The sequence below is a fragment of the Girardinichthys multiradiatus genome, chromosome 22 (genome assembly GCF_021462225.1).
Source record: "Girardinichthys multiradiatus isolate DD_20200921_A chromosome 22, DD_fGirMul_XY1, whole genome shotgun sequence".
NCBI classification, from domain to species: Eukaryota; Metazoa; Chordata; class Actinopteri; order Cyprinodontiformes; family Goodeidae; genus Girardinichthys; species Girardinichthys multiradiatus.
The window spans coordinates 5,248,112-5,271,286 of NC_061814.1; the positions used below are offsets into that span (position 1 = coordinate 5,248,112).

At 40.1% G+C, this 23,175-nt stretch overlaps 1 protein-coding gene across 2 annotated transcripts in view; it reads left to right on the forward strand.

The window, feature by feature from the left end:
• Positions 1 to 14,377, forward strand: part of hspa12a (heat shock protein 12A) — a 110,004-nt gene extending 95,627 nt beyond the window's left edge. For both annotated transcript variants that reach the window (XM_047351940.1, XM_047351941.1), the window contains 2 exons: positions 7,959 to 8,062; positions 9,951 to 14,377. In XM_047351940.1, the coding sequence (XP_047207896.1) occupies positions 7,959 to 8,062; positions 9,951 to 10,582 (736 nt within the window). In that variant the 3' untranslated portion in view covers positions 10,583 to 14,377. The remainder of the gene's footprint in view (positions 1 to 7,958; positions 8,063 to 9,950) is intronic.
• The last annotated feature ends 8,798 nt before the right edge of the window (positions 14,378 to 23,175 follow it).

The window sequence follows — 23,175 nt, forward strand, 5'->3', positions numbered from 1 at the left end:
TAGAGACAGTGGACAGTCACTGGCGTTGACTTTGCAGCAATCCCTCATACTGAGCATGCGTGTAGCGACAGTGGAGAGGAAATACTCCCTTTTAACAGGAAGAAACCTCCAGCAGAACCAGAACCAGGCTCAGTGTGAGCAGCCATCTGCCACGACCCACTGGGGGTTTGAGAGAACAGAGCAGAGACACAAAAAGAACACAGAAGCACTGATCCAGGAGTACTTTCTATGGGAAGGAAAAGTAAATGTTAATGGATGTAGCTCCTTTAGTCGTTTCATCTAGAAAGAAAGAACAGATAAACTCTGAGCCAGTTTTCAAGGTTAGAGTCTGAAAGAGAGCACATAGTTTGTTACAGTTAAGCTCAGTCAATCACCATGTCTAGGAGAGAGAAAGGGTTAAACACTAAAAGACACGGCTATGTGGATCATCGGTAGACTGTGAGCATTAAGATGTTGCCAGCAGAAACTCGGACGCTTCCCCTCTCCAGAAATGTGTCACAGGTAGACACAGAGCCAGGCCAGGTGTAGCTTCTAGGAAGAGAATAGAGAGAACAAGGTTAAAAGCTGAAATAACAGCAAATAATGCAAAATTGGAGAGTAGTGTGAGAATGTAGCGAAGAGGGTGAAAGTGGTCGTTATGTCCTCCAGCAGCCTAAGCCTATAGCAAGGCACCCCACAAAGGGTCCCACTGATGGTCATTGTTATACTAAAAACCACGATTGGGATACCTCTCTCTGTCATACTGATTATAACCATCGGAAAAGAGAAGGGGTCACACAGGTAGCAGAAACGGAGGGTGTGTTTGCACCTCAACCATAACTGAGCCGGTTTAGGCTAAACCTGACTCCCCCTTACTCCAACCAACTAAGCCACTCTAACTATAAGCTTTATCAAAAAGGAAAGTTTTAAGCCTAACCTTAAAAGTAGACAGGGTGTCTGCCTCAAGGACTGAGGAGCAGAATTACAGAAATGAGTATTTGTATGACATCATAGATGGGGAACTAATGAAGTCTCACCCTTTATTTTCCGCACACCTCCGCACACCCTCTGCCTTACAGATAATCCTTTACTCAGATGAAATTCAAATTTGTAACCCACTTGGGTCTCATGCCTCCAAAAAGAAGTTGGTAATGTTCTATTATTCTTTGGGAAACATTAATCCTAAATATTGTTCAAAACTAGCTGCAATTTGTCTACTTGCCACTGCAAAAAAAGTGAACTTTCTGAATGTGGTGTAGATAGAATCTTGCAAACGCTGCATGGGGACTTAGTAAAGCTATATAATGGAGTTAAAATTCAAACTGGAAATGGTGAACGTGAAATATTTGAAGCATTAGTTTCAATATGTGGAGATACATTGGCTCAACATGAGCTTTGTGGGTTCAAAGAGGGTGTTGGTTTTGCATATAGTAAATGCAGGCAGCCTGAATGTTTATTTGAGGACATGCAAATTCATTTTGATGAGGATAACTCTGAGGAACGGACATTTGAACGATATTTCTGGCAGTGAAGTGAAATTGAGAAGGCCAACACAGAGTATCAGAATCAGAATCAGAATCAGAAAAGCTTTATTGCCAAGTACGTTTTTGGACATACAAGGAATTTGTTTTGGCGTAGTCGGTGCAATACAGTACAAATTAAACAGTACAAACATATCTACAATATAATATAAATATAAGTGCACAGTTTTAAGTGAGTGAGAGTAAATGTAGAGCAGTATAAGATGCAAGAGCAATACAACAGTGCAGGTGATCATTGTGCAAGTAAAGCAGTGCAAGTAAGCAGGAGTCCAAGCTGAGCGTTAATGTAACGCATAGAGTTACAGGTTACAGGTGTCCTGTCAGCAAAAAAAGGGGGGGTGTGGGGGAAAGGGAGAGTGTCAGGGTGGTTTCCGGGCTTTGTTAACCAGGCTGGTGGCAGATGGGAAAAAACTGTTCTTGTGGCGTGAGGTTTTGGTCCGGATGGACCGCAGCCTCCTGCCAGAGGGGAGAGTCTCAAAGAGTCTGTGACCGGGGTGGGAGGGATCAGCCAGAATCTTCCCTGCCCGCTTCAGGGTCCTGGAGGTGTACAGTTCCTGGAGCGACAGTAGACTGCAGCCAATCACCTTCTCAGCAGACCGAATGACACGCTGCAGCCTGCCCTTATCCTTGGCTGTAGCAGCGGCGTACCAGATGGTGATGGAGGAGGTGAGGATGGACTCAATGATGGCTGTGTAGAAGTGCACCATCATAGTCTTTGGCAGGTTGAATTTCTTCAGCTGCCGCAGGAAGAACATCCTCTGCTGGGCTTTCTTGATGAGGGAGCTGATGTTTGGCTCCCACTTGAGATCCTGGGAGATGATGGTTCCCAGGAAGCGGAAAGATTCCACAGTGTCAATTGTGGAGTCACAGAGGGTGATGGGGGCAGGTGGGGCTGGGTTCTGCCTGAAGTTCACAACCATCTCCACTGTCTTTAGAGCGTTGAGCTCAAGGTTGTTCTGGCTGCACCAGTCCAACAGATGGTCCACTTCCCATCTGTACGCGGACTCGTCACCATCAGAGATGAGTCCGATCAGGGTGGTGTCGTCCGCAAACTTCAGAAGCTTGACAGACTGGTGACTGGAGGTGCAGCTGTTGGTGTACAGGGAGAAGAGCAGAGGAGAGAGAACACAGCCTTGGGGGGAACCGGTATCTCAGAAACAGCTTAAAAACAACATATGGTATAAACAGAAGAAGCAAACTTATTGATTTCCCAGCCTTTAACTTGATCCAACAAACACTCCAAGACATGATGCATGTAAATTTTGAAGGGATTGCTCCATTAGAAATAAAGTGTGTGTTGAAAGACTTAGTTCTTGTGAGAGATCTAGACTTAGCTCTCTTCAATGCTGCTGTAACTGGTTTCCCTTACTCTCCAGTTGATATTGGAGATAAACCAAGCCCTATTACCTACAGTACTTTAGTTTCTAGTGACAATAAGTTGAAGCAGTCCTCGGGGCAAATTATTGTCAGTCAGTCAGTCATTTTCTACCGCTTATTCCATAGTGGGTCACGGGGTAGCTGGTGCCTATCTCCAGCAGTCTATGGGCGAGAGGCAGGGTACACCCTGGACAGGTCGCCAGTCCATCGCAGGGCAACACACATACAACCATGCACACACTCATTCATACACCTAAGGGAAATTTAGAGTTACCAATTAACCTAACAGGCATGTCTTTGGACTGTGGGAGGAAGCCGGAGTACCCGGTGAGAACCCACGCATGCACGGGGAGAACATGCAAACTCCATGCAGAAAGACCCCAGGCCAGGAATTGAACCCAGGACCTTCTTGCTGCAAGGCAACATTGCTACCAACTGCGCCACTGTGCAAATTATTGTTCTGCTGAAAATTCTGCCTTTTCTGATTGATACAGCAAAAGGTACTGAACACTATGCGGTCATCCTTGAGCTCATAGAGATAGTTCAGATTTTACTTGCTTCTATCATTGGTCTACAGACAATTAACAAGTTTAAAACACTCATTGAACAGCACTTTAAGTATATGAAAAACCTTTTCCCAGATAACAATATCACACTAAAACAACATTATTTGATTCACACACCATCCCAAACTGCTTTTTCAAACAATAGGCATCAAAAATAAATTTGAAATGTCTGCAAGTCTTTAATAAAGCATAATCAAATGTAAATGGACTGAACTTATATAGCGCTTTTCCAGTCATACAGACCGCTCAAAGCGCTTTACACTAGAGCCACATTCACCCAATCGCACTCACTAACGCTCACACATTCATACACCAATATGCAGATCGGTAGGCAACTTGAGGTTAAGTGCCTTGCCCAGGGGCACATCAACATATGGCAGGAGGAAGTTGGAATCGAACCCATAACCTTCTGATTGCAAGACAACTACTCTTCCTACTGAGCCACAGTCACCTGAATGTATGAATGTTGTCAGAATGTGGGTAGTTTTGACCACCACATTTTTTTCAAATGAATGAACATTAGGACCAACATCAGAAATAAGCAACAATTCATACTTAAAATAAAAGATGAGGGCCTTCCATGAAAATGATGAAGTAAACCATGCAGTGAGTGTTAAATTGCTTAATCTAAATGGTAACAAATACATGAGGAATAGGTCATTAACAGTGAGTTCTGTTGATTCTAGTGGTTTACCTACAGGTCCTTCTCAAAATATTAGCATATTGTGATAAAGTTCCTTATTTTCCATAATGTAATGATGAAAATTTAACATTCATATATTTTAGATTCATTGCACACTAACTGAAATATTTCAGGTCTTTTAGTGTGTTAATACGGATGATTTTGGCATACAGCTCATGAAAACCCAAAATTCCTATCTCACAAAATTAGCATATTTCATCCGACCAATAAAAGAAAAGTGTTTTTAATACAAAAAACGTCAACCTTCAAATAATCATGTACAGTTATGCACTCAATACTTGGTCGGGAATCCTTTGGCAGAAATGACTGCTTCAATGCGGCGTGGCATGGAGGCAATCAGCCTGTGGCACTGCTGAGGTCTTATGGAGGCCCAGGATGCTTTGATAGCGGCCTTTAGCTCATCCAGAGTGTTGGGTCTTGAGTCTCTCAACGTTCTCTTCACAATATCCCACAGATTCTCTATGGGGTTCAGGTCAGGAGAGTTGGCAGGCCAATTGAGCACAGTGATACCATGGTCAGTAAACCATTTATTTACCAGTGGTTTTGGCACTGTGAGCAGGTACCAGGTCGTGCTGAAAAATGAAATCTTCATCTCCATAAAGCTTTTCAGCAGATGGAAGCATGAAGTGCTCCAAAATCTCCTGATAGCTAGCTGCATTGACCCTGCCCTTGATAAAACACAGTGGACCAACACCAGCAGCTGACACGGCACCCCAGACCATCACTGACTGTGGGTACTTGACACTGGACTTCTGGCATTTTGGCATTTCCTTCTCCCCAGTCTTCCTCCAGACTCTGGCACCTTGATTTCCGAATGACATGCAGAATTTGCTTTAATCCGAAAAAAGTACTTTGGGCCACTGAGCAACAGTCCAGTGCTGCTTCTCTGTAGCCCAGGTCAGGCGCTTCTGCCGCTGTTTCTGGTTCAAAAGTGGCTTGACCAGGGGAAAGCGGCACCTGTAGCCCATTTCCTGCACACGCCTGTGCACGGTGGCTCTGGATGTTTCTACTCCAGACTCAGTTCACTGCTTCCGCAAGTCCCCCAAGGTCTGGAATCGGCCCTTCTCCACAATCTTCCTCAGGGTCCGGTCACCTCTTCTCGTTGCGCAGCGTTTTCTGACACACTTTTTCTTTCCCACAGACTTCCCGCTGAGGTGCCTTGATACAGCACTCTGGGAACAGCCTATTCATTCAGAAATTTCTTTCTGTGTCTTACCCTCTTGCTTGAGGGTGTCAATAGTGGCCTTCTGGACAGCAGTCAGGTCAGCAGTCTTACCCATGATTGGGGTTTTGAGTGATGAACCAGGCTGGGAGTTTTAAAGGCCTCAGGAATCTTTTGCAGGTGTTTAGAGTTAACTCGTTGATTCAGATGATTAGGTTCATAGCTCGTTTAGAGACCCTTTTAATGATATGCTAATTTTGTGAGATAGGAATTTTGGGTTTTCATGAGCTGTATGCCAAAATCATCCGTATTAAGACAATAAAAGACCTGAAATATTTCAGTTAGTGTGCAATGAATCTAAAATATATGAATGTTAAATTTTCATCATGACATTATGGAAAATAATAAACTTTATCACAATATGCTAATATTTTGAGAAGGACCTGTATATTTGGGCTTGTGAGAAATATCTATGTGATCAATTCATCATTGTATTGTTTTGAATTCCAACAGCCCAATACCATTTATTATGACAGAAATTTCATGTCATGTAAGATAGAGATTCCAAACATTGCACAAGCAACAGAACTGATATCTGCTGATAAACTTATAGATTTCTTTCCTTATTACAGTTTCACACAAATATGACATATGCTGTTATGAAATATTACCTGGGTGATGTAATTGGTCTACACATAAGCTCACCTGATATATTACAAAAGGTACTCTGTTGTACATGGATGCACTGACTCATCAGATTATTGTTTTGGACAGTTTTGCAGCAATTTTGAGAATTTAATGGTTGCCTTGTCTAGCAAGGACTGACAGTCGAATGCTGTTGTAGCTGGCTCATGATTGTCATAGTGAAGATGGATAAAAAAATGCTAAAGGTGTTCATATGTTGACCTGGCCTAAAGTGAAAGCTATGAGTTGTCCTGTATGGTATGTTTTCAAATGGGTCTTGCTTAACTGTATTTCATGTTTACCATGTGCTTTGAGTCTTGCAGCTTTTGTTAACGTAAAAACACATGTTTTGTGAAACTTGACAGCCATATCAAACTTTAGTGTCATTAAATACATTTATTAAATTGAGAAGTTGTTTAAGTGGCCTTCCTCTTTCAATAAGAAAAATAATCTTATCCTTATTCTGGATTTTCACCCAAACCAGTGTCATACTTTATAACTGGTAAATAAAGCTGAAGATGAGCTGAAATATCTTAAGAAAAAGTTAGACATATATTCCTAGAATGAGCTTGATTTTCTTGTGCAAAACCTGCTTGTAAAGAATATTTTTTTTCTTTTTAGGCAAAAAATAAGAAAGAATGTCTATAAACAAGGGTTTTTTACTTTCTTGAAAATTGTTTTTTTCAGTGTAGAAAGAAAAAATATCTCAATTCACCTGTGTTTAGTGTCACCACTGGAAGGTCTGTGAATTAAAACCTCAGCTTCTGCCTTGGCGTCTTTAACCTTGGCAGAGAAAAAGTTTCAGAAAAAGATTGTACACTCAATATGCAATTTCTAGCTAGCTTTGAATCTGGATATTAGTTGTAACCGTTGAAGATAGAAGCTGCTACTAAACCTCACTAAGTCATTAAGAACCGAAAAATTGTTTGTCAAAGCCAAATCAAAATAAAACACTTGACGACTTAAATGAGAAAACACACACTGTTGTATACTCAAACAGTAGTAATGCAAAAATAACTGTTGTTGTGTATAATTTAAAAATCTGCCAATGTAGAAACAGATATGGAGCAAAAATCCAATTTTTAATGGATTGTTAACGTGAGCGCAGGATTTGAGGCTGCTGTTGAAATTAGTTTTATATCTAAATCAGGCAAACTTTTCTCAGGCGTGTGATTTTTACATTTTCTCTGTATTATCTATTATTTTTGCCCTGGCACATAATTGGTTAAAATAGTAAGAACGACAAATGTTCAAAGAAAGGGTCGCGAACACCACCTGACTAAAAGGGGTGTGCGCAATCAGGGAGTTTTTATTTCACATTCAAAACTAAAAACTGTTTCTTAGCTGCCTTATATCTTTGCAACTTTACAACAAGCTAAAACTTAATAAAGTCTTGGTCTATCGACAAGTTATCCCAAATGTACTCTCCTGTCGCTCGAGAGGACCGCAATATTGAACAGATTTCTCTGTTCAAGGCAGAGTGAAAACATGATGACGTATTTGGTATTTGACGTATGTATACGTATGAAACCCCCCCCCCCCCCCAGTTAGCCCAAGTATGGCTTTCCACAATAACAGTGTCTAAGAAGCCTGTTTAATTCCCAGTAAGATACAAAATTCTTGGTTGAAACAAGAATTTGACATTCTTTGAGATTCTTGATAATATATTTTAAGTATAAATCTGTCAGGGCCTATGAAGAATTTTGTGCTTGACTGTAAATTTTCATTAAAATGGTTATCATTTTAAATGCTGCCTTTTTACTGTTATTACAGCTATTTTGGCATTTTGGTTACATTGCAACTCTGTCAAACAACAAGGAGAGTCCTACCAATTAATGATATGGTTGAAAAATTTGCAGTCTGTGAAATTGTTTTATTCCTCTGATTTCTTTAGTTGAGCTATGCGACAAGCTTTGCATTAAAGTGATTTTTCCTTTCCTCTTTAGTGTGGACTTTGTTAAATGGTCATCTCAGGGGATGCTGAGGATGAGCCCAGATGCAATGAATACACTCTTCAAACCAACCATAGACCACATCATCCAACATCTCAGTAAGCTCTATTTATAAAGTCAATGTTTAAAGAAATATGTAACTGCCCGGGAACTTTATTGTCAAACAAATGTTGGAATGAAATCATTCTGATAATAGGTTTTGTTTAGAAGGCCAGTTTTCTCATAGTTAGGTGGAAGATAGATATGTTTAGGACACAACTTATCAATTTCTTCAATGTCCATATTGTTGAAAGATAAGAAAAATGTTAAATAACAGATTAAACATGTGAGCTTAAACAACTAGATTACCTTATGTAGATATAAATGTCTTCTTTTCCGGGAAGAATTTTCTTTACAGTGTTTATTTTGTCTATATTTACCATGAAGGCCCCAAAAATATTTTTCTGTTTTTGAGGTAAATGCATCATGATGTGCTGAAAACAGATGCAACTACCTCACAATTGAAGAATATACTTGGGATTTCTTTTTTTTTGAAAGATGTCATCACAGTATGAAATCAAACACTGGTTAAGGAACAGGAGAGTACAATACTCAAGCAGTTTGGATTGCCTTGTGTAATAATGGTGATATGTAAAATACTCAAATTATGAATTTTCCAGCTTCTTGTAAACAATTTCAGCAGACCAGCCAGAATGTTTGTCTTACATTGTCTGCTAAAATAATGTCTACAGGTCATCATGGATGAATGTGCTGTTCTACAGAGTTTAAGCAATAAAACAAAAAATAAAACATAGAAAATGAAGTGCACAAAGATGACATACCAAAGTTGCCTGAAGTGAGAAACCATTTACATATTTTGCCCACCCTGATAAACATTTAATCAAATCCTATTTCTAGAGTACACATCGAGTAGGGAAACTAATCCCAAGTAAAAAATCACAATTGGCACAATTGTTAGTACTCTTTACTACCCCTTCAAAACAAGTGTCATTCAAGCATGTTTTTATTTATACTTTAATTTTTAAGTTGATCCTATTTTCTAGGAACAGAAACATTGATCAGAAATCTGGGACCCAGGATATAAACAAAACTCCCTATGTGTGTTCCCCCTCAGAGTCACCAAATCTCCATCACAACCATTAGATGTTTATGTTGATGTTTCATGCCTGCAAGTGTTTCTGGAAGCTAGGATGAAGCTTTTTCTGCCCAACCATCACAGACATAAAGATTTGGAGTTCACTAAACTATACTGGGGCTTTAACAGGAACCATTTGCTTTGAGCAGAAGAGAGATTGAGCTTTTGGGCAGCACACATCCAGAAGAGTTAGGAGTGCAACAAAGATGGGGTATGTGGAAAAAGAACCATGTCAATGCTAAATAGGGTGAAGAGTCTGCTTTGTGTCTATTCGAAAGGCGCTTGGAACCTTGTTAGATTGCACGGTATCATGAGCTCTTTTAAATAATGGGAGATTTAAAATCAAATCTGAAAGCCTGTAAAGTGAAAAGGGGGCCATCATTGCATCTGTTAGCAGGATAATAATCCAAAATAAATTTTCAAATCATCACATATGGGTCACCAGACATAAAATCAACCCCCTATGATCATTTTAGTCCCCAGACTTAAACCTTGTAGAAAACCTGTGGCTGAGCTACTGAAGAGAAGAGAGGATCAGAGAGGATAGGATGAAGGACTCTGGGCCATCTAGAGAGTTTGTACGAAGAGAAATGGTCAAAGACCCCTCTCTTCATATGCTCCAACCTTGTGAAATGTTACAAGAAGACTAACTGTTGTCCTTTTGGTAGGAGGGGGTTGTACAAACGTGATAAAAGGGGTCTCAATTCCTGTGCCACCAGTGATTTATTTTATATAATTGCTTTGACTCAGGGTTTTTTCTGCACTGAATTTATATTTTCAGATTACTTCATAGTAATGAACTTTGTCCACTTTGTTGTTTGTTAATAATGTTCATTTTTTGTCTTCTCTAGCCGAGCTCTTTGATAAGCCAGAGGTTAGCGACATTAAGTTCCTGTTCCTTGTTGGAGGTTTTGCAGAGTCTGCCCTGCTGCAGCAAGCTGTCCAGAACATGCTTCAGAGCCGCTGCAGAATTATCATCCCCCACGATGTTGGCCTAACCATCCTGAAAGGTGCTGTGCTGTTTGGCCTAGACCCTAGTGTCATTAAAGTTCGTCGTTCACCCCTAACATATGGAGTAGGTGTCCTCAATCGCTTTGTGGAGGGCAAGCACCCATCAGAGAAACTGTTGATAAAGGATGGGACACGCTGGTGCACTGATGTCTTTGATACCTTCATTGCTGCTGACCAATCCGTGGCGCTGGGTGAGATGGTAAAGCGCAGCTATACGCCGGCAAAGCCATCCCAGCAGATTATAGTTATCCATGTCTACTGTTCAGAAAAGGAGAGGGTGGGGTTTATCAGTGAGCCAGGTGTCAAGAAGTGTGGGACACTTCGCTTAGATGTAAGTGGAACAGAAAGCTCAGCACCACGTCGGGAGATCCAGACCCTCATGCAGTTTGGTGACACAGAGATTCGAGCCATAGCAATAGATGTGTCCACTGGGCGCACTGTCAAAGCTAGCATTGACTTCCTTAGCCACTAAGGCTGTATGAGAGTTTAGCTTCCAGAATTCCCAGAAGCATTAGACAAGAAAACACAGCATCCACATAACAACAATGAATATTAACCAGAAATTTGCAAAGTATAATAACATTCTAGGTTTAGACACTTGTGATTTAGAATGGTGATAGTGTTCAGCTTAATCCCCCTAAATGGTTGATTGTACAGTTTAAGACAAGGGATCAAATACAGTTTGTTTTAGCTGTCACTGGTTTCCATGTTTCCACTTTATTTACTGAGGAGCTCTGTAGTGTTAAAAGGCTTAAAACAAGCCCTGTTTATTTTGTCAGGTTTGAAAGGGAAAGCCATTAGTACTTTTCTATTTCTGATATCTGTTTGCTGAATCCTGAGTCACTATGTATTATTACACATTTTCTTACAGTGTATTCTAGAGGCAAGCCACATATGTGCTTCACACAGAATTCATAGTCACCCAGATATTTTATTTGCATCATTTTTTTGTATGTTCTGAGTTTTGCTGTTTTCAAGTATCTGAATTAGACCAGTGTGCAAGGCCCATTGTTGAAAAAACTACTTTATGATAACTTGCCCTAGGGAAATACGAGGGTAATTTTTCCATACTTTATCTACATTTTGGCAGCATTTGTTTACCATCTTTAAGGATTATTAAGCTTGTTAGGTATTATTTAGCTCTTTAACTGTCAAAAACATGTTTCAAAATATCCAAAGTGCAATTCAATCCCTCAAGTCTATATAGTGCAAGTAACAATAATTCCCTGTTATTTCCTGGGAATGTTAATGGAAGCCGTTTGTTTTAACATAGCTATGGATCAGAGGGGCTAGTTGATCTCTGCTGTCATGGAATGTTTTTGCAGTCTTAAAGCTACGTAGATATATAAATTAATTAACTTAGCCTCAGTAATCAATGGCTTCTTAAAAATTACAGTTTCATCTGTAGCCCACCCATGTAACCCCTACCATAATATTTAGTCTGATCATACAGAAAGGCCTTTTTGCCAAACTAAGCAGAACGAAGTAGGTGACTGGTGGCTAAAAATAATTCCTCACAAAAGCTCTCTCATCCCAGCACCCTGTCCACAAGGTTCTCCGTCCATATTCTGTAGAAGATTAAATGAATGCTTATTCTGCTACATTTTCAGCAAGTATTTGAAAGTAACAACATTGGTAACAACTGATATTAGAGTTGTTCTGTATTAACCAAATATTAATCACTGCTTAACTGCTTTAGGATTCCTATCCGAGAGAAAATAGAGCTTCTATTAGCATTCGTCTTGTATTGAACTCTGCAGCAAGTGGATGAAGTTGACTATCTGAAAATATGACCAGTGACCTATACCAGGCTGAACAAAGTTATTAAACTGTGAATCACATATTCATTGACTTCTATCTGGGCCAGTTTCATTGCAAATAATTTCATATTTAGTCACTGAAAAGCTAAGTAGGTAACGTAACATTACAGACATATTTTGCACATGCATCAATAATTTGCTACTTGGCTTCTTACCTGTGTTTACAGGATTGTTATGATCTTTATAACAAGCATTACACCTCACAAAAGAACCCTTTTGGAAAATGTTTTTCCAAACCTCATAGTCTTATTTCAATTACCCCCAGATAATGTTTACTTTGGTTGGAGAATTAACATTACTCTTTTAATTACCACAGATCAAATCAAATGCTGTGCTGCTTTGTATGAGGACAAATAACCCCAAAAGGAAAACTGAACTTTGCTCCAAACTCAATCTGAAAGCAAGAACAGCCTTCCCTTCCCTGTTGCCTTCATTTGTTGTGACCTCTGAGTAGCTTTGGAAACACTGCTTCCTGCTTGGTAGGGTTTTGATTCAGGTGTAACTGTGAATAAAAAGTGCAGGCCAGATCATAGTATTTTATTTCTATAAATACAGTATTTAAATATTGTACAGATTCTTTTAGTACTATCACAGCAGCTTTAAAAACAAGAGGGGGTGCATGTGTGAGAATGAGTGTTTGGGTGTGTGTTGCATCAGCAGTTCTCAAATAAAGGTTTTCCTCTGCAGTTATGCTTGTGACCAACACAAATTTCTGCTCATGTTCAGAAATTTGATATGTGGTCCTTAATAACCTCAATCATTATAAATAATGCCATTGAACAAGGCTGTTTTTGAATAATCACAGAAATGTTTTAGGATAGTAATTGTGCAGTTGCCACAGAGGAGGGAGCACTAAAGACCACAGAGAAGGTTCATGGAAGTATTAAAAGAGGATGTGCAGATGAGTGGTGTAAGAGAGAAGCACACCAGAGACAGAGCTAGATGGAGACTGGTGCAGCCAACATCAGATAAAGAATTATTGAGATGTGCTGGTTTGTTTTTCCAGCTGTAAAAGCTTTAAAAAAAATGTATTATAACTTTATGCATATACAAGTAAGAGTGCATTATGGTAGGGGGAATATTCCCTTTCATAAATCCAGTCTTGTCTTCCTACTACTACTACTACTACTAGCTCCTCAAACATTTGGATCTCCACCTTGTTCTATGTGGTAACTTGGCTACAGATTAAAACAGGTACAAAATTCTACAATATTTAGGCTGTGGTAATATTAAATGTTGACTACATACAGCTCTATTCTCATAAGGTTTTTATCTGAAAAAATTCTTATCCCCCTTATCTGAATTTTGCACACATCATCCTTGGGAGAATATTGGGGAGGATTTTTCTTTTGTACAGAAAGACATAACTGTAGGACCCACAGCACATTTGCACACAAGCATTCTTATGCAGAGCTTTGAGTACAGTAGTTATAAAGACAACAAATCTTGTTTTTAAATATAAAATGAACATTTTTAATTTAAAGTAAAATTGGCAAATCATTTGTGTATTATGTTAATCTTTCCACTCTTCCAAATAACAATCAAATTTGGTAGCTGTTAGTTATTTAATTTCTTTTGTAAAAGGACTGAGACACCATTTGCAATAATTATTTATGCAATACTCTTTTCTTTTTTAAAGAAAAAGAGTACTTTCTCTAAATTAAATATGATACAGGGTGTAACAGAACATCCGCTGCATTATTTCACCCTTTTATTTATAGACTTCTATTAGAAAACCAGTATGACTTAAAGACACAGTGTGTAACAGTGTGTAGAGAGAACACCTGTCTAAACATTTAGATAGGTGTTCACCCCAACCTCATGTAAGGACATTAGTAACTGTTTCCTTACCAAAACATTCAGATAATGAAATAGATGTGCATCATGTACAAACTTTAATTGTACATTTCTCAAATCGACCATTTCCTCTTTTTCCCTCTGTGCTGTTGGCCTCTGAACAGTAAGCTTTCTCTATGTGCCTTTTATGCTGCTTTTATTGCTGTTTTCCCAGAACCCCCTCCATATTATTTCAGTTTTTTAATGTTATTTCCAAATCAGAACAAAAGCTATCCGAGGGCACGTTCAAAGACAGACTCAAATCAACTCTTTTTACATTAAACCCAGTCCATTAAATTTGGATATACTGAATTTCTACATACTACTGATAAAACGGGATAGCTTTTTCATCCATAACAAATATCAATGTTCGGATTCAAGGCAAAACAGATTGGTTGGCTTTTTGAAATGAAACAGCTGTTTACATCTAAATGTTCTTGTGTCCATATATCAGCGTATTAATATGCCTGAATTTTTTCGAATACCATTTTCGGCCTTTCTAATCTAGTGATGGACCTTTTGAAGGCATACAGGTCCTTCTCAAAATATTAGCATATTGTGATAAAGTTCATTATTTTCCATAATGTCATGATGAAAATTTAACATTCATATATTTTAGATTCATTGCACACTAACTGAAATATTTCAGGTCTTTTATTGTCTTAATACGGATGATTTTGGCATACAGCTCATGAAAACCCAAAATTCCTATCTCACAAAATTAGCATATTTCATCCGACCAATAAAAGAAAAGTGTTTTTAATACAAAAAATGTCAACCTTCAAATAATCATGTACAGTTATGCACTCAATACTTGGTCGGGAATCCTTTTGCAGAAATGACTGCTTCAATGCAGCGTGGCATGGAGGCAATCAGCCTGTGGCACTGCTGAGGTCTTATGGAGGCCCAGGATGCTTCGATAGCGGCCTTTAGCTCATCCAGAGTGTTGGGTCTTGAGTCTTTCAACGTTCTCTTCACAATATTCCACAGATTCTCTATGGGGTTCAGGTCAGGAGAGTTGGCAGGCCAATTGAGCACAGTGATACCATGGTCAGTAAACCATTTACCAGTGGTTTTGGCACTGTGAGCAGGTGCCAGGTCGTGCTGAAAAATGAAATCTTCATCTCCATAAAGCTTTTCAGCAGATGGAAGCATGAAGTGCTCCAAAATCTCCTGATAGCTAGCTGCATTGACCCTGCCCTTGATAAAACACAGTGGACCAACACCAGCAGTTGACACGGCACCCCAGACCATCACTGACTGTGGGTACTTGACACTGGACTTCTGGCATTTTGGCATTTCCTTCTCCCCAGTCTTCCTCCAGACTCTGGCACCTTGATTTCCGAATGACATGCAGAATTTGCTTTCATCTGAAAAAAGTACTTAGGACCACTGAGCAACAGTCCAGTGCTGCTTCTCTGTAGCCCAGGTCAGGCGCTTCTGCCGCTGTTTCTGGTTCAAAAGTGGCTTGACCTGGGGAATGCGGCACCTGTAGCCCATTTCCTGCACACGCCTGTGCACGGTGGCTCTGGATGTTTTTACTCCAGACTCAGTCCACTGCTTCCGCAGGTCCCCCAAGGTCTGGAATAGGCCCTTCTCCACAATCTTCCTCAGGGTCCGGTCACCTCTTCTCGTTGTGCAGCGTTTTCTGCCACACTTTTTCCTTCCCACAGACTTCCCATTGAGGTGCCTTGATACAGCACTCTGGGAACAGCCTATTCGTTTAGAAATTTCTTTCTGTGTCTTACCCTCTTGCTTGAGGGTGTCAATAGTGGCCTTCTGGACAGCAGTCAGGTCGGCAGTCTTACCCATGATTGGGGTTTTGAGTGATGAAACAGGCTGGGAGTTTTAAAGGCCTCAGGAATCTTTTGCAGGTGTTAAGAGTTAACTTGTTGATTCAGATGATTAGGTTCATAGCTCGTTTAGAGACCCTTTTAATGATATGCTAATTTTGTGAGATAGGAATTTTGGGTTTTCATGAGCTGTATGCCAAAATCATCCGTATTAAGACAATAAAAGACCTGAAATATTTCAGTTAGTGTGCAATGAATCTAAAATATATGAATGTTAAATTTTCATCATGACATTATGGAAAATAATGAACTTTATCACAATATGCTAATATTTTGAGAAGGACCTGTATTTGTCACAGCTCTCATGTTAGACAAAAGTAGCTTTGCTGGAAAGTCAGCATCAGCATTTGTTTTTATGAAAATGCAATAGAAAATGCTTTTATACTTTAAGAAAAGTTACTATTTAAATACTGCTGGTAACATTTCTTCCTCATGTCAGCAAAGAAAAACAAGTAATCCACACATACAGAAGTCAAAGCAAATTTGTCCTGAAAGTAAGTTATGGGTAAAAAATTTGAATGACACAGAGAATTACTATTGAACTCATGAAAATCAGAAACATCAGAAAACATCAGAATAACTTGGAATAGCAGGTATAGTTTTTCCCTTAATATTAATAAGCAGCGCATGCAACAACAATGGCATCTGTGGAAAGTCACTGCAAGGCTCCACCGCTAAAGGAAGAGCACATTGAAGCTTGCTTAACCAAAAGTTTGGACACACCTTCTCATTCAAAGAGTTTTCTTTATTTTCATGACTATGAATATTGTAGCTTCACACTGAAGGCATCAAAACTATGAATTAACACATGTGGAATTATATACTGAACAAAAAAGTGTGAAACAACAGAAAATATGTCTTATATTCTAGGTTCTTCAAAGTAGCCACGTTTTGCTTTGATTACTGCTCCGCACACTCTTGGCATTCTCTTGATGAGCTTCAAGAGGTAGTCACCTGAAATGGTTTACCAACAGTTTTGAAGGAGTTCCCAGAGATGCTTAGCACTTGTTGGCCCTTTTGCCTTCACTCTGCGGTCCAGCCCAACCCAAACCATCTCGATTGGGTTCAGGTCCGGTGACTGTGGAGGCCAGGTCATCTGGCGCAGGACCCCATCACTCTCCTTCTTGGTCAAATAGCCCTTACACAGCCAGGAGGTGTGTTTGGGGTCATTGTCCTGTTGAAAAATAAATGATGGTCCAACTAAACGCAAACCGGATGGAATAGCATGCCGCTGCAAGATGCTGTGGTAGCCATGCTGGTTCAGTATACCTTAACTTTTGAATAAATCCCCGACAGTGTCACCGGCAAAGCACCCCCCACACCATCACACCTCCAACCATGCTTCACGGTGGGAACCAGGCATGTAGAGTCCATCCGTTCACCTCTTCTGCGCCGCACAAAGACACGGTGGTTGGAACCAAAGATCTCAAACTTGGACGCATCAGACCAAAGCACAGATTTCCACTGGTCTAATGTCCATTCCTTGTGTTCTTTATCCCAAACAAGTCTCTTCTGCTTGTTGCCTGTCCTCAGCAGTGGTTTCCTAGCAGCTATTTTACCATGAAGGCCTGATTCACACAGTCTCCTCTTAACAGTTGTTCTAGAGATGTGTCTGCTGCTAGAACTCTGTGTGGCATTGACCTGTTCTCTAATCTGAGCAGCTGTTAACCTGCAATTTCTGAGGCTGGTGACTTGAATGAACTTATCATCCGCAGCAGATGTGACTCTTGGTCTTCCTTTCCTGGGGCTGTCCTCATGTGAGCCAGTTTCTTTGTAGCGCTTGATTGTTTTTGCGACTGCACTTAGTGACACTTTCAAAGTTTTCCCAATTGTTCGGACTGACTGACTTTCATTTCTTAAAGTAATGATGGCCACTCGTTTTTCTTTACTTAGCCTCTTTTTTCTTGCCATAATACAAATTCTAACAGTCTATTCAGTAGGACCATCAGCTGTGTAATGTATCCACCTCCTGCACAACACAACTGATGGTCCCAATCCCATTTATAAGGCTTGAAATCCCACTTATTAAACCTGACAGGGCACACTTGTGAAGTGAAAACCATTTCAGGTGACTACCTCTTGAAGGTCATCAACAGAATGCCAAGAGTGTACTTTGAAGAACCTAGAATATAAGACATATTTTCAGTTATTTCACACTTTTTTGTTCAGTATATAATTCCACATGTGTTTATTCATAGTTTTGATGCCTTCAGTGTGAAGCTACAATATTCATAGTCGTGAAAATAAAGACAACTCTTTGAATGAGAAGTTGTGTCCAAACTTTTGGTCTGCACTGTATATATATATAGCCAGGGCATTCTTGATAAGATCCTGAAAATAAAATAAGTGGGGATTTCCACAAAAGACATTAGTTCCAAACACTAGAACTAGAATGTCCCTGTCAATCACCAGACCTGTATATAATTAAAACACAATGGAATGAGTGCATCTAAATGATCCCAAGAGTTGCCTTGATTTCAATACAGCTTTAGACAGGAATAGGCCAAAATCATACCTGGGTCTTGTATGTAACTAGCTTCTCCATACAGGGGGAGTCTTGAAGTCTTTAACCCCAAGAAAGCCTTCTCCACAAGGTATTTAATAAATTTCTGTGTGTTAAATAATTATCCATGGGCCATTCTTATTTTTTAACCATAACTTCTGTCGTAAACTAATTTTCTTTGATTAATTTGTGTGTTTACATGGAAATATCCCCTTCCCTAATCTTTAGCTCATACAAATTCTGAATCGGATTCAAGTAAAGTCTCTGGCATGGCCACTCCAAAAGATAATTTTACTTACAGTCGGATGAACCATTTGCAAAATTAAGAGTACTTTAAATGTAATCTGCTAAATGTAATGAAATCTGTCTAATTTTCAGGTTTAATGTACAAAGTTGAACAAGCTTAAAGGGCCTCCTTTTGCTTTGGCACAATTTCTATATTGCATGATTTGCATGAGCCTCACAGGTATGGCTAAACAGAAAGCTAATTAGTTTTACAGATTCACAAATGAAATGTCTGTTTAAGGTTAGTCCTCTTCCTGTCTTTATGCTCACAGCGTATAGCCTTACTTTTGAAGAACCAACGAAAGCCATGTTTATATTGTGTTCTTAAATAAACAATTGCTGTTTTATGTAATGCATAGGTTACTCCAATGTAGCAGCTTTAATCTGAATCTTTGATAAATCTACACTTATTTTGTCAAGGGCATTTTGGTCAGCCAGTCTGAAATTAGGTGGTTCAACAGAAATGATTTAAGGTAGCCATCTATCAAGGTTTATAAAGTCTGAAATTAAAGGATTTTAAATAAAAAGGAATAAGCTTTTTGCTGGGATCACTCAGCCCCACTGATTATCAAAAACAAAAACATTAAAAAAAACTACATGCACTTTTAGTGGTAATTGTAAATGCACAGATGTCTTTGCTTTTTTGCATTGTTTTGTCTTGTATCACCCATTTGTTTGAATGCAGTCTACAGTTTATATTTTTGCATTAATGCCCCATCACCAGCCTGTCACCAATAAAGCAAATATGTATTTCAAAATGTTGTGTATTGTTTTCTGTTCAGTTAATTTGTGTTTTTACACACACTAACATTATAGAAGCTCAGAAAAATGGTGCAACAGCAGATGTTTGCTGTTTTCACAGCTAAAGGCAATCCAACGAAACAGAATTTGCAAATGTTTGACTTTTTTGACAGAAAGTATAAATTAACAGACCATTATAAAATTGAAAAGTCAATTTATTTCAGTAACTTAATTCATAAAGGGAAACAAAATAGATAAATATCACACAGAAAGATTTCACCCAGGAGTTGCCCATAGTGACTGGTGCCTGGCTTGTGTGGGTCTACTTATAGCCCACTTGTGTTTTTTTCCTGTTTGATGAGGAGGTAGTTTCCTTGTGACTTCAGGTGGGGGAATGGGCTGTTACTGTACTTTGTGCCAATGCACCGAATGGCAGGTTGAAATACCCAACCTTCTTGGAGTCCTTAGCTGAGGTGCTGGAAGGTGCCCTGGCTGGTGACTCAGTTGGGGGACTTCGGTGCTCATGTGGGTAATGACAGTGTAACCTGGAGGGGCATGACTGGGAGAAATGGCCGCTCTGATCTGAACCCTAGCTGTGTTCTGTTGTTGGACTTCTGTGTTAGTCATGATATGTTCATAGTGAACACCATGTTCGAAGGGTGTGCATAAGTGCACTTGGCGCAAGGACACGCTAGGCCGCAGATCAATAATAGACTTTATTGTCATGTCATCTGACCTGTGGCCGTAAGCTTTGATCACTTGGATGAAGAGATGAGCAGAGCTATTAACTGATCACCACCTGGTGGCAATTTGGATTAGATGGCATGGGAAGATGCCAGACAGACCAGGTAGACCCAAATGTGTAGTGAGAGTTTGCTGGGAATGCCTGGCAGAAAACCCATTCAGAAAGATCTTCAACTCCTACCTCTGGCAGAGTTTCAACTGCATCCCAGCTGAGGCAGGGGACATTGAGTCAGAGTGGACCATGTTCCGTGCCTCGATTGTCGAAGCGGCTGCCTCAGACTGAGGCAGCAAGGTTGATTGTGCCTCTTGTGGCAGCCATGCTGGACACCCCAGGTGAGGGAGGCTGTCAAGCTGAAGATGGTTGTTAGCTGGTAGGACTCCAGAGGCAGCTGAGGGGTACCCGGGCTGAGGTTGCCGAGGTAGCTAAAAATTCCGGCAGCGCACCGGGGAGTTCCTTCTTCTGGTTGTTGCTGGGCTGTCCTGGTTGACACACCTTTGCAACATTGGTAAATGAGGCTATTTGCCATTTGTAAAGTGCTATACTACTCTGAGGACCCCAAAGCACTTTACAATACAATCAGTCACACACACATTCACACACTGACACTGGTTTGCTACATTGTAGCTACAGCTGCCCTGGGGCAGACTGACAGAAGCAGGGCTGCCAAACAATTTGCACCACCAGGCCCCCTGACCACCATCAGTAGGCAAGGTTGGTGAAGTGTCTTGCCCAAGGACATAACAACTGAGACGGACGGCCACTGGTTACAAGACGAACCACCTGAGCCACCTTCGCCAACAGTGCATGGACATCGAGACTGGCAGACTGGGTGGTGGTTCCCCTTATTAAGAAGGGAGACCAGAGGGTGTGTTCCAGTTATTGGGGAACTGCACCACTCAGCCTCCCTGGTAAGGTCTATTCATAGGTGCTGTAAAAGTCCTGTCGGTAGTCGAACCGCGGAGGATCAATTTCGGGTTCCACCACCTCTCAGCTGTGCCCAACCAGCCTACATGTGTACTTGTGTATTTGGAGAAGGCATTGGACTGTGTTTCCTGGGATACCTTGGGGAGGGGGGCAAAATCTCTCAATGTAGCTTGGGGGGAGAAGGGGTCAGGTTCGGTGACGTCGGATGATGTAATCTTGTTAGTGTCATTGCACTGTGATCTCTTACCGGAGCGTTTTTTTAGCCGAGTGTTAACTGGCTTGGTTGAGGTTTAGCACCTCCAAATCTGAGGCCATGGTCCTCAGTTGGATAAGGTAGACTGCTCTCTCCGGGTTGGAGATGAGGTGCTGCCCCAAGTGGAGGAGTTAAAGTATCTCAGGGTCTTGTTCACGAGTGATGAAAAAAGGGACCATATGACTGACAGATGGATCGGTGCAGCTTCCACAGCTTTGTGTGCTCTGTATCAATCCATTGTGGTGAAGAGGGAGCAGAGCTATAAGGCAAAGCTCTCTGTTTACCAGTTGGTCTACGTTCCTATCCTCACCTATGGTCACAAACTTTGAGTAGTGACCGAAAGAATGAGAATCACGGATACAGTCGGTTGAAATTAGTTTTTCTGCAAATTAGGTGGGCTCTCCTCTAGATAGGTTGAGAATTCCTGGCATCCAGGAGAGACTCGGAGTAGAGCCACTGCTCATTCACATCAGGCAGAGACAGTTCAGGAGAACCAAAAAGGGTTTCTTTCAGTGGAAAAACTTGTGAAGTACTTCAAATCTTTAAAACCATTAAACACATCACATAAATATTGACTTAGAAGCCACAGTCCCTACTTGAGGTTTGTTCCCAACACAAGTATTATAATTATTTTGTAGTATAAAGGAATCTTGAGTTGAGGAGGCCAACGTGCATTTGTGAGACATGTTTGCGCATCACAAATAGGTTGCACATATATTGAATTAAACGTCTATTCATAAAAGCATATTTACTTACAGTTTCATACATCTGGATTGTCTCCCTACCACAAACTTTCAGTATGAAAGCTGTGCCTTCTTTGGTACAGATGTTGATCTCATTGAGTTTCTGGGGATGATTTGAAACAGGCTATAGATGGTTACAAGAAACATCTCACCGACGTTATTTCAGAATACAACCAGCTTTGGGAATTGAGTGTTACAACTTTTTTCCTCGGAAAACACAGTTTAGTTGATATACTTTGTTTAGTGAGTAAAATTAGCTTAATTTCTGGTGTTTATTTCAGAACCTTACAAAGAGCACAGCATTTTTTATTTACTGAAATGAAATTCATCTGCCTTGAGCTGTCCATTTTTGGAAGTGGACAGATTTTAAAGTTTACTACACAAGCCATGCAGTGGAGACCAGTTTAAAATGCTGTTTTGCTTGAGCAGCTTCTTGTCTGTTATTACAAACCGTTATTGGAAGATAAACTAGAGCGGAGAATTGCTTGACTATAGTTAAGGCAACACTGCCACCATGTGGATTTGAAAAGGAATGTGACCTCAAAGATTTCGGCTGCATTTGAAAAAAATAGACTTTTGTCCCCAAAGAAAATAAGCTATATTAAGTATACATATATTTTTACCTTGGCATACTTGCAGACTGATCAGTATATTTTGAGTCAGTTTAAGATTTAGCATATGTAAAAGCTGCTCGTTAAGAACAACTAATGTTAATGCTTTGTACATTTTATTTGAACTTAAACCCCCAAAAAGCTGATGTTTAACATACTTTTTGTATGCTAAATGTAACAACGTCAAATACCTGAAGTAGGCCTATAATGTTTTATGTATCCCTTTATATACAGGTCCTTCTCAAAAAATTAGCATATTGTGATAAAGTTCATTATTTTCTATAATGTAATGATGAAAATTTAACATTCATATATTTTAGATTCATTGCACACTAACTGAAATATTTCAGGTCTTTTATTGTCTTAATATGGATGATTTTGGCATACAGCTCATGAAAACCCAAAATTCCTATCTCACAACATTAGCATATTTCATCCGACCAATAAAAGAAAAGTGTTTTTAATACAAACAACGTCAACCTTCAAATAATCATGTACAGTTATGCACTCAATACTTGGTCGGGAATCCTTTTGCAGAAATGACTGCTTCAATGCGGCGTGGCATGGAGGCAATCAACCTGTGGCACTGCTGAGGTCTTATGGAGGCCCAGGATGCTTCGATAGCGGCCTTTAGCTCATCCAGAGTGTTGGGTCTTGAGTCTCTCAACGTTCTCTTCACAATATCCCACAGATTCTCTATGGGGTTCAGGTCAGGAGAGTTGGCAGGCCAATTGAGCACAGTGATACCATG